A 13,458-nucleotide genomic window follows, 5' to 3' on the forward strand; every position below is an offset into this window, starting at 1 on the left:
ACACACACACACACACACACACACACACACACACACACTTTACTTATTTGACTAGGTGGGTAGACTAGTCATAAGATTGTTTTCAACCATAATCTGAGTGCCAAAGCACAGTTACATTGATACAGCAGAAATGAGAGTCATACAGTTATAGAAATTCGAATACTTCAGATATTAGAGAATTGCAGTAATAGAAAACATTAGTTACACAATAAATCTGCTTGTTTTACAGTATAATAAATATTTATAGCATTCTATAGTGGCAGTATTATTAACATTTTGCATGTGTGTATGTATATAAATACATATGTGTGTGTGTGTGTGTGTGTGTGTGTGTGTGTGTGTGTGTGTGTGTGTGTGTGTGTGTGTGTATATATATATATATATATATATATATATATATATATATATACAGGTCTATATTACTTCATTGAAAGCTTAATTGAGTGAATCACTAATCATCAAATTCAAATAAGTGAAAGCTCTATTAAAGGAACGAACGTTCCAGCTGAACATTTTGTAGGAAAAAAAACTAGTAGCCTCGCTACCAACTGGAACAAATACAACAAAATTTAAAACCCTGCAAAATGGGGGGGCTTCAGCCCACACACCCCACACCACCCTACTATATTTACCAAGTCTGAGATCACACTACAGTGGAGAAAAGGGAAAATCCCTGATGATGGTCAACCACGTCCTTATCCCAGGAAATTTTTCACTGAAACGATCATTTACTTAATTGAACTTTCGATGAATAGGGTTTGATGAGAAGCGATTCACTTAATGAAGTCTTCGACAAACTGATATAGATCCCATAGATATATATATATATATATATATATATATATATATATATATATATATATAAATATATATATATAAATATAAGCCATTATCCATCTAGTAAAATCTGGCTTGCTTATTTGGAATTTGACCAGTAAATGTGGTATTTAAATCATAACTGGTGCTATTTTTCTTATACATATATAGATATAGATATGTGTGTGTGTGTGTGTGTGTGTGTGTGTGTGTGTGTGTGTGTGTGTGTGTGTGTGTGTGTGTGTGTGTGTGTGTGTGTTTGTACGGTTCTACCTCACATAAACAAAACACCAAAACACTGACAACGCAATCACCGAAACCACATAACCGACAGTACAAAAACACGAAATCCCACATGCCCGACAATGAAATAACCGACGGTACACAAACACGAAACCTCATACACTTCACACACCACAATCAACAAACAAAACACATTCCCCGTCCAAAAAACACATACACAACACAAGCACACCAAAATCCCTACAAACCCACACTAAACCTCACATACACAACTACCTACAACCCTAACCCAAACCCTAACCCTAAGGTCCGTCACTACGCACACTTACCTGACCCGCTCCCTAACCCTAACTCACTTATCCCTTCTAACCCAAACACAATCACTACCGCACACTTACCTGACCCGCTCCCTAACCCTAACTCACTTATCCCGCCCCTAACCCAAACACAATCACTACCGCACACTTACCTGACCCGCTCCCTAACCCTAACTCACTTAACCCACCCCTATCCACACTTACCTTACTCGCACCCTAACGTCCATCACTACCGCATACTTACACAGCCTTTTCCCATTTCGGCATCCTCGGCGTCGGTGCTTTCATCCGTCGGGTCGGTCTTCTGCTTGTTGATCTTCTAGGTCCCGTCGCGTCGGTCTTCTGTGCTGTCGATCTTCTGGGCCTCGCGATTTCCCTGTCGATGTTCCGGCGTGTCGTTGAAGTAAGGTAGAACCGTTTGTACATGTATGTGTATGTATGAGTGTGTGTATGTGTGTGTGTGTGTGTGTCTAATATAAATTAGCAAACACTGTTTTCAGCTGTTTTTCAGCAGCACAGAACAGGAGGCCTGGGGATTGGTAATTTCTCTGCTGTAGTGCAATCTTGGAGTTAGTATATATAATTTTTAGTTTTTGGGGAAGGGGGAATCAGTGTTCTGATTATTCACTCTTTTTATATCTATGTTTTTTCAACACTCTTTTTTCAACACTCTTTGGAGCATATGCTCCTAGCTGAGACATGTGTTACTAGACACTACAGACATTAAGGAGCCTAGCTGAAATTCAAAATTGCCCCAAAGCACTGTCCTGCCAAGTGACTTTTTTTAAGTCATACAGTAGACAAATGGGGTCTATATTAGAACATTGAAGTTTCAAAACTTCGACTGTTCTAATATGGAACCCTATTCAGCGAAAGCTGAAAACATCAAACATACAGAACAGCAAATTTTTTCCTAGGGAAAAAATTTGCTGTTCCAAAACACATACACACAACACAAGCACACCAAACAAACAGCAATCCACACACATACACCTAAAATCTTGCACCTAACCCTACACTAAACTATACACACACCACTAACTATCCACTTACCTTAACCCAATCTCTAACCCTAAGGTCCGTCACTATTGCACACTCACCTCACCCACACCCTAACCCTAACTCACCTATCCCGCCCTAACCCTCACATCCACACAGTTGCACACTTACCTGACCCGAGCCCTAACCCTAACTCACCTAACCCGCCCTAACCCTCACGTCCACACAATCGCACACATACCTAACCCGCACCCTAACCCTAACTACCCTAACCCGTACTCAGTCGCACACTTACCTGAACCCAACCCGTAACTTTCCACCACAGTGCTGAAAATACCAAAGCAACGGAAATGGACAACCAAATTGTTTCCCTAGGAAAAAATTTGATTTTCTGTTACTTCGATATTTTCAGCTTTCGTTGAATAGGGTTCGATATTAGAACATTCAAAGCTTTGAAACTTTGAAGTTCTAATATAGACCCAGCAAATAAAGAATGGAATGATTCAAACCCTGCAACCTTGGCACAGTAATCTCATTAACAAGTCAGATCTTTAGTACTTTGCACTGCCAGTTCATGTAACCCTAGAGGACTTAAATCAACAACTTTGATCACCTGTAACCTCAAAAACTATGGCATTTACATGGTAAGCTACATTAGCAATCTCTTCTAAGTCTTTATTGATGCATCCAGGTCAATAAAGCCAAACTCCACTTATTATCAATGTGACATATTTCACCTTTTTATGGACTCATCAATACAAAATAAGTGTATAATTTTGTATGCATGCTTACACATACACACACACACACACACACACACACACACACACACACACACACACACACACACACACACACACATACACACACACACAAATATATATATATATATATATATATATACAGGATTTTCAGGCTGTTATTTTGTTGGATTACTTTTAATGTTTCTGATCAGGTTTGTTTGAGTCTTTCGGCTTTTCCCAGTTAGGGGTCGCCACAGCAGAACTCCGACAGCGGAACTCCGATCCGCTAATGATTGGCAGTAGATTTTTATGTGTCTAGTTGCCAGCCCTGATGCACAAGTGTTTCTGATCAGGTAATATACTTAAATTTGAGTTTTTAGTGCTGTTGCTACTGTGAAAATGTTTTATAATTTGTGTTTGAATACCATTTTCTGCATTGTTTTAGCTCACTTTAAATTTTTATGCAGATTTAATAATGTATTGATGTGGTGTATATCTGTATTTCTGATACTGTTTTGTATGGATTTACTTTTATTTTTTTTAATTAGCTAATTCATTATTTCTGTATTTTATAATGTTACCCCTGATAAATTACTTTTCAAGTTGGTGGAAGTTTGTTCTATGAAGATTCTGTGTGGATTGATTGGGGACATATTACATTAATTTTCTTATCTGGGAAGAAACTTGAATTTTAAAGGGTTGTATGCAGAAGTAACAGTCCTGTTATTGCTCTAGTTTGTCCATTCAGGATGTGAATTCTAGTCTCTACATTTTCTAATAATTCAAAGTAATCATTGTGGAGTTCCTTCCTCAGACTGCTGAGATTGCCCATGAAAGTCCACAGTAATATAATTCAAACCCATTTACCAAAACATACATTAAATGCATTTCCTTTGGCTTTTCTGCAAACACTGTTCTGGACATAATCATTGCCCTATACTCTGTGGCATTTGAAAACATTATAATAGTCATCGATATCATCCCTCATCTTCCCATTTTCTACATGGGGTCAGGGTGCTTCAACAGCTGTCACCACCTCTCTTGATAAAGTGCCACTCTCTTACCTTCTTTAGCTTTCATTACTGAATGTAGCAGGTCTTCTGTCACACAGTCAGACAATTTCTTTGCTAAACATCTTTATTTTTTTGCTTGCCTTTTTCATGTGTCTCCCAAATCTTCTTCATCAAATCATCTTCTGTTTTTCTGAACATTTGACTAAACCACTGCAGTCTGTTCTACGTGACCTTTTTTGCAGTTGGGGCTATGGTGGCTTCTGCTCTGATGTCCTCGGTTATCAGTAACAGTGTACACCCTACCACCTATTTCATGTATGTCATCTCTGTCACCTCAAGTTTCAGCAACCACTTTGCCTTCACTACACAGATTTCAATAACATGCAGCAGTGCTGGTCTCCCCACCATTTTTACACCTTACTTTTCAGCTTCTTTGGCATCCATCTGTCATATACTACCCCTGACACTTTGGCTGGTAGCCTGCAGTCCCTCTGATTCTAGCTTTGACCTCATTCAGACTTCCCATCTCCTCAGTCATCCCTTCAAGGTACTTAAAGTTGTAAACCTGTTGCACTTTCTATTCAATCTCAGTATTCAGTTTCTTCTGATTTCTCACATTTGGTGCCATGACAACTGTCATATCTCCAGTTTCCTCTCATTTGCTGAAGTGTCTGTTCACAGTCTGCTTGTAAAGCAACATTGTCTGCATGCAGCAGCTTTGCTGATCTGTGCTCTCTGACCTGTTTGGCAAAATAGTTATCATCAGTATGAAGAGATGAACCCTGATACGTACCCACTCTGTGAGTCTGAAGATCATTCTTAGATGTGTCATTGGGTCCTTGCATATAGTCTGCTCTATTTTTAACAATGTTTCTATGACTTTAACCACCAGAGCACTGCCCAAATCAGCTTTTGTGGGACCTTATCATATGCTTTCTCCAAGATTAGGAATGCCCATTTGGACTCTTTCTCTTTTCCTGTTCTCCTCTACTATCTGTCTCACTGCAAACATCAGGTTGATTGTACTTCATTCTGATCTGAATCAAAAATGCTCCTCTCCCATCTTATTGCATGTGTATTTCTTTATCAATTACCCTGTCCAGCAGTTTCATGAAGTGTTACAGGAGTTTGGTACTGCCCACAATTATGAATATCCCCTTTGCTCACTATCACTAAAGGACTGTGTGCTCTGACACTAAAATGCTTATTCTTCAGTCTTCCTCAGCATAGCACAAAGAGTACCCTCAGGAGCTATTTCCTTCCTGTCTCATCCAACATTTTGATCTTATCTGCTTTGACTTCATTTGAGCCTGCTTCTCTCCCTACCTTCATTTTCCTAAGTGATATACTTATTTCGAGGGAGGGGGGTGTGCTTCTTCTTCCCTCATTATATGCTGTGCATGGGGCTTTTGTGGTTTCTTCTTCATTCCAATGGTGATGGAAGTATTCCTCCACTTGCCTTTGATGTCCTCTGGATAGTAATGATCAGAAAATTATTTACCTAGATGAACCAATTCCTACTCACTGTGATGAAGTTTAAGAAAACAGGAAAAAACAATGCATGGGTTTTTTTGGAGGATGTATTAGGAAGATATGTAAGAGAGTGTCATGGCTGAACTATGTGAATGAGATTAACTGAGTTTCTAAACAAGTCAAGGAAACATGTCAGGGATACTCTACTCGGACCATGAATGGTGGCTTAAGGAAGGGACAAAAACACATAGGAAGAGAAAGCCAAAATGTTTACACTGGAAGTGAGTCTAGCTATTTGGAAAAAAAAGTAGAAGGGGGAGGGGATGGAGAAAGCAGAGAACAAGAAATAAAGCATAAGCCAACAGAGGAGATGAGAGCAGGAAAGACAAAGAGTAAAAGGGAGTTGGGAAAATAAAGATGAGTGGAAAACAAAAATATCCTTAGGCAAATATCAAAACAAATGAAATAAAAGGCAGATCTGGAAGCAAAGATGAAAGGGAAATATGGACATCTGGGAAAAAGCAAAGCAGCAGCTATTGAATGCACACTTGCTTTAGTCATTACAAAGGAAAGCAATGGAAGAATGCTGTGCTGCTGGATGGAGTAGAGTAATATAAGGAGAGCAGAAGGCAGACATTGGAAGAGAGAGGGAAGGGTTTGAGGGGTTCTTGGGTTCTTTAAAGAGGGGGATAAATCACTAGCACTAGATGTGCAGCCTCCCATTGCCCCAAAGAATTTGTCAGATCCCCTGACAAAGTTTTCAATAGATTATGGGCACTCCTGAAGTATTAAGGCACAAAAAACAGCAAGTGTGGTGCACTTACCCAAGATCAAAACAGGAGAAAGCCAGGATAATGTAGCCCATCTAGACTAAGAGCAGTGGTAGAGAAACTCATGCAAAGAATCCTAAGAGAAGTGTTGGATCCTTTCAGAGATGACAACTATCTCTAGGATCTCAGATAATAGGACTTCATGATCAGAAAAAGCTGAGCATCAAATCTGATCAAGTTTTAGGACTGTGTAACAGGAAAACTTGCCAGTGACGTATCGATATGTGTGATCTTCACGGACTTCCTCAAAGCATGTAAATTGGTCACGCCCTGTGGCATAGAATATTGAAGCCATGACTGCAACCCAGGTGAGCAGTGCTGTATTATCTGCATGGGTGCTGTTAGAGCCAGGCAGTAGGGGGTGGGCTTGAGCGACTATTGCCAGCTCACAGTTTGTGATAGGAGTGAGGAAACATAGCCCACTATATTAGTGATACTTATCACTGTCAAAAGATTGAGATAATCATTTCACAGCAGTAGTTAGAAGTTGCTTCAATTTAAGGCAGCTAATTGCCAGGGGAATATATTTCAGATCTAAACAAGTCATTGCTTCAGAAGCCTATTGAAATGTTAGCACTCATAATGCCAAGTCCCGACAGACTGAAAAAAAAAGAAAATCCAAGAGAAGAGCAAATCTTGAACATTACTCTTCTCCTTTAAACCCCGCAACTCTTATATATATATATATATATATATATATATATATATATATATATATATATATATATAAACAAATCCAAGCATGCCATACCTTGGAGAAAAGGGAATATATTGGGAAACGGCCATCTTGGACTTGGCATATGTAAGTGATTTTTTCCGCTATTCAGTCTCCATATTTTGGAATTCACTGTAGTGGGTTTCAGCATTTCAAATGGTTATCCATTTTTCCTTTTATTCAGTGCTAATTAGGTCAATTATTAAATACAACTCCTTGTTTTTGGAATGCACCTCTCTAGACCTGCCAAAAACATGATAGACTCTAGAAGTTTCTCACTAAGAAGATCATGGGCTTAAAGACCTTGAGCTACCAAGAAAGAGTGGAAGCACTATCCTGTTATTTAGTATCTTATGGACACTTGAGAGTAGATCCATGCCTTGCCTTTTGTACTAATAGAAACCCACAAAATGCCAGAACAGGGATCTAAATCTTCGCCATTATATAAATAAAAGGCAGTGGGCAGACCTGCACTCATATTATAGTGCCACAAAATACCAGAACAGGGACTAAATCTTCACCATTCTATAAATAAAAGGTAGTCAGCAGACAGAGTCATCACTCAGATCCTCCCTCTGGAACAAATTGAGTTTATTACAAATGAGAAGGGACAGAGTTTAATGTTTTTAGGTGTATATAGTCTGTTAAGCTTTGTGATTCAGTACATTAACATTTTTTTTGTAGAATTCTTTTAAAAAGAATTTCTTAGAGAATATTTTTAGACAATATTAATAGTATTTTCTAATCATTCACATTTAAATATTTATTTTTGATTTAATTGAGTGTTCCGATTTGTTAATTGATGAATTAATTGATTGTGTGTTGATTTCTGTTGTTATATAAAGAGGTTGATAGTTTGCTTTTTTTTATACAGTTCTGATGCAGTTCCATAATGTGAAGTGAACAAATGCACTAAAATGTTTATTAAATCTTTTGGGAAATAAAAAAAAAAACAAGAATAAATAGTGTTGTATCTCAATTTTGGCATTGTTGGCATTGGGTTCATTCATTATTTATGTATGTCACTCACAAAAGAGTCACATTTAAGCCTGACTCCATGGTAAACAGTGATGATCCTTTATTGCGACCCAGGCAACCAAAATCTGGACTAGTGGCCGAGGCAGTGGAGGAGCCAGATAGGGAAGGAGAAGGGTGAGGTAGTGTGGCCTGCTCACCTGCATAGTGGAGAGGGTGAGTAGGGTGAGGTAGCATGGCTGCTCACCTGCATAGAGGAGAGGTTGAGTATAGTAGACACTCAGTGAATACATAAGGAAGTGTAATTTCTCCAGCAGAAGTCAGGGTAAACACTTCCAGTGCTTGAGAGAAGGGTGTGTGGATTCTTGCTTGCAATGTCCCTTAGGAAAGACAAGTATGGACAGCCCATTGCATGTCCCCGCCACCTTTGGCTCTGCAAGTCACATGCTCACAGGGAACATAGGGCTTAAGTGAAAACTGTCAAACCACCCCTGATGACTGTCTGAATGATGGGCCCTCCTGGTCAACCGTCACCCTGGTGATGGGGAACAAATAGGCTGATTGGCTGAAAGGGGGCTGGTAATCAACAGGTAGATGGATCAAAGAGTCCTTTCCACCTGTGATGCAAGCCACAGAGACATGGGTAAATGTAAAAAAAAAAAAAAAAAAAAAAAAAATATATATATGTATGTATATTAATATATATATATATATATATATATATATATATATATATATATATATATTTATATACATGTATATATACGTATATATATATATATATATATATATATATATATATATATTTATACACACACACACACACATATATATATATATATATATATATATATATATATATATATAATATATAGAGAGAGAGAGATACACACACATACAGACTTTTGCTAGGGATAAATTTAAGCACACAGACAAAAAAAAACTGCTCAAGCACAGGTATAACTTGCAATCTCCATTTAGACAGTGATCAGAACATAAAACTGAATTCCAGACCCTGGAGCTGTGAGGCAGAGATAACCACACACACACACACACACACACACACACACACACACACACACACACACACACACACACACAATGAAATTGATAAAAACAATGAGTTTGTTTGTTTTCCGATTTACCTTTTTTATTTGTCATTTCATTGCAGTTTCTAACTTATGCTGCCACAGATGCAATATTTTATAAAGATCAGTTTCTGCTTAAATCATTTCAGACATATGATATTTTCATTTGTTATAATCCATGACTAAGTGGAAAGGGCAGCCTATTTCTCCTTCTTGTGAGATTACTTCATAAGAACTGAAAATTGTATAATAGCATCATAGCATCATTTTGAGAAATAGTGCAGAAAATAGGATCTACAAAGTGATATTTTGCAGACTCTGTCTTTGATGGTTAATAGTGCAAAGATCTTAGCAGTAAGGAAAAATTAAACTCACTCTCAATAAGCTTTCGCAGTTTTTGAATCTCACAAGAATGTAGAAAATGAAAATAAAAGTGAAAATGTTTACCTCCTCCAGGAGAAATATCTCTTTCAAAAATGCATAACTGATATCCAAAATGGTCTTCAAGTATGTGAGGTAGTATCTCCATGGCAAATATTGTGTCATCTGCAGTACTGTGAAAAGAGTTGCTTCTTCTTAAATAAGAGACATATGCATCGTATTCCTTCCCATCTAAAACAGGAAATTAGTTAATCAAACTGATACGTCTTATATTGATACTATAGCATTTATTATTCTATATGAACACATAAGTAATTACATAAATGTTCTGGTTTTAAAGCACTTCTGATTTCAGGAGTTCATTTAATGCAAGGCATTTCCTAGTTAAACATTAAACAATAAAAGATAAGGAATAATTCTCTATATTTTAAATGGAATGCACAGTTTTAATAGAATGTCATTTTAAAATGCACAATGCAATTGCTATTTATTTGAAAAGAAAATAACCTACCTTCAAATGTTTCATTTTTTCCTGTTATCTTCCTATAAAATAGGACAATATCCACTCTGTATATGAGGTATAGTGCCATCATCAATATAATTATGACTGGAACAACAGCTGCAGCTGACATTGTTGAATAGTAAGAAAGATGACTAATATCTGGTCCAGGAGGTACTACTGAAAGAAGTAATGGCACAGTATAAAACACTTGCAGTGTAACTAGGACTGCTAAAAAACATCATATTTACAAAGCACACAAAAGTATTGGTGAATAGAGTCAGACGCAGGAATACCAAGTTGCATGGTGAGATACGCATCTCAAAGTAGCATCTCAAAGTAAACATCGAATGCAAGCAGTACTTTTTCCTGTTTATTGATTAAGTGCACATGTAAGTTGTGTTATTCCTTCAGAAAAGTGACATTATGAGAAGAATTATCAAAGAAAAATGGCATTTGTAGCAAGTTTTGATCACTTGATATTTTTTTTACTATTCTGTTACAACTTTACAGACATATCACAGGATTTAGAAAGAATCCTACTGTCAATGCAAATTGCCTACCACAGGTAGTATAATTTATGCAACCACATAAAATGTGATTCTGAGACAGGTATGACAGCAATGAGGAAGACCTCATTACTGTCTCAGTATCACATTTCTGAATCACTTTTTTAACTCTAGTGTTGTTAGGCCTGTGATGGTACTAGTGTTTTATCTGTCAGCCCATGCAGCACAATGGCAAATGCACCCCTACACACCAACATACATACATTCAGACTGTGATTGCATACACATACAAACTTCAAAACATTTCCACACACACACACACACACACACACACACACACACACACACACACACACACACACACCACATACACATAGATTTAAATCAATTCATTCATGCCCCTACGAACATACACATGTACTTCCACCCTGACTACTTATGTGTGCTACATATGCTTCTTTTCGAATCACTGAGTGACCACATCTTTTTATGGTGCTACTGATTTTCTCTATTGCTCATCAGCTTAAATTGTGAGTCACAGGCATTTTCAAGGGAGAGCACATGGCTAAATAATATTAGCCACTCCCCTTGACAGGCCTCATTTCCATGTGGCTTGGCCAGCAGGACTACCTTCCACTGTAGCATTGCTGTTAGTACTCTGCATTTCTTAAAACAATGAAGTATTCTTTTCTTTTTGTCTATACATATGAGACCATGCACATTCCAAGATAATATGGAAAGTATCACAATTATGAAAATAATTCATTATTCTCATCTAGTATACATGGCAGCTTTTTTAAATATCTACTTCCAGCTTTTATGATACACACACCCATTAATGTGTGGCAGGTTAATACCTTTAAAGGTTTTTTTCTTATCATCAACACTGGAACCTATGTCAATTTTTACAAGACTTTTTGTTTTAAAAAAAAACTCTCAAAAAAAAACTCAATCGCAGAACACCACCATGACCTGTTGACTTAAAACAAACACAACTGCATACATCTTAAGGACATTTAATCAACCTAATTAGAACATTTGTGCCAAATAGACAACTGTTAACACAGTCCCTTCCTAACCTGAAATTGAGATCATCCATGCTAAGATGCATGCCATCACATGTGTTTCTACTTACACTAATTGGCATCTGTTCTTTTTTAATCTTTAATCCCCCCAAGAAAACTACTTGTATTCTTTCAGAAATCATTCATTTTTAACCTTGAAAAGCCAGTGTACTATCTTTTATTGTCCTATTTTCAGCTTGCGTACATGGAAAAGTAGGAGGGAAAACAAAAATGTAGAATGCTGCTGCAGCCTGAAAGACAAGGTGAATCATTTATTGCTAAAGGAAAACTTTTCATTATATTTGGTGTTCTCATATTTACTTGTTTTCACTTAAAATGTGTTATTAGATTAAGTCAAGGATCCTAATACAGACATTTACCTAGGCAAGAATAAGAGAAAACATATATGCTCTACATATATAATGATCTGTGTACTTTTACATCCCAACCCACACCTCACCAACCCAAGAATACAGCCTATTAACTTAAACATGCTTTTGTCTAACTTTGCCTATCTTTTTTCACCACAATGTTTCTATTTCTTAATACCAAAAAAAGATAGAAACAGAAGAAGAAGAAGAAGCAGAAAAAGGCATCTGTTTACTTTAATAAGTTTATCACATACAAGAACAACTAAAAATACTTTACTATAAAATATGCAATTTATGTTACAATAAGTTTCATAGAAATAGTGTTAAGAAGAAAATTTGTTTTATTTACATTTACCTTTTTCCTTCCTATTCCGCTCCCCTCAGTCCTTCCAAACATTAATGACATGAAGTAGAGCAAATGTTTTTCAGTTCTTAACAAGTTTAACAAAGTCAACAAAAGTCCACTCTTTTCACTTATTCTTATAAAGCTGTATTTCACAAATGTGATTGATGATTTGCAGTCTCATATTTATTTATTAATTTCAATGTTGCTGATCTTCTTCCTGTTCATCTCCATCTCCCAACTACAGATTCCAGTTCAAAATCCATGGTATTCCCAATTCGTTTAGTCTACTCCTGTGATTTTTCTCTGTCTCTCAAGCATTTTTCTTTGGAACAGTAGAAATGGTTTTACCAAAGTTTCTGTATATGCTTTATTATCAAAACAATGATAAGTAGAGCCCCCTTCTAATTGATAGCTAATTTTTTGTTGGACAACTTTTTGCATTTTCTCCTTAGCCTGTTCTGTGTCAAAAATGACATGATCCCCAGGAAAAAATATCCTGAAGACAGGTTATAGAAAAATGGGTCATTAAATACAAAGCCTTATTAGGTCAACCCCTTCAGATCTCTCAGGCAGTTAAGGTTGAAAGAAATAAATACAACGCAGCATGTATTATTCAGTACAATACGTTTTCAGAGTCATTTTTAGATATAATCAAAAACAATTGGAATTTAATGAAAATTGACAAGGAGGTACACCAGTTAGTGGGGGAGCAACCTATTTTCACATACAAGGTGGGAACCAATTTTAAGAGGACTTTTGAAAAAGGAAACAAGGAATTCATTCATTATAAGGCTACTATTCCTTGTGGAGCATGTAGTGTTTGTGCATATATATTTAGTGAGGCAAGTGTTACACTAAACAGCAGTTTGAAAAGTGTGGTGAGATTTATTAAAGGTAATTGTAAGTCTAAAATGTTGGTTTATATGGTTTTATGCACTTCATGCAGTGCATCCTACATAGGTAAAACTGAAAGGGCATTTAAGGACCGTATTTATGAACATCTATACAACATTAGGACCCACAAAGAAACTAGTGCTTTGTACAAACATAGTGTAACCTGCCCTTCTTCATTTACA

At 36.9% G+C, this 13,458-nt stretch overlaps 1 protein-coding gene across 1 annotated transcript in view; it reads right to left on the bottom strand.

The window, feature by feature from the left end:
- Window positions 1–13,458, bottom strand: part of LOC122802322 (interleukin-18 receptor 1-like) — a 977,051-nt gene that overhangs the window by 76,623 nt on the left and 886,970 nt on the right. The window contains exons 6-7 of the mRNA XM_044071963.1: window positions 10,105–10,272; window positions 9,660–9,824 (exon numbers count right to left, since the gene is read on the bottom strand). Coding sequence (XP_043927898.1) covers window positions 9,660–9,824; window positions 10,105–10,272 — 333 coding nt within the window. The remainder of the gene's footprint in view (window positions 1–9,659; window positions 9,825–10,104; window positions 10,273–13,458) is intronic.

Source organism: Protopterus annectens, chromosome 5.part0, assembly GCF_019279795.1.
Source record: "Protopterus annectens isolate FY-2018-M chromosome 5.part0, PAN1.0, whole genome shotgun sequence".
In the NCBI taxonomy this organism is placed as follows: domain Eukaryota; kingdom Metazoa; phylum Chordata; order Ceratodontiformes; family Protopteridae; genus Protopterus; species Protopterus annectens.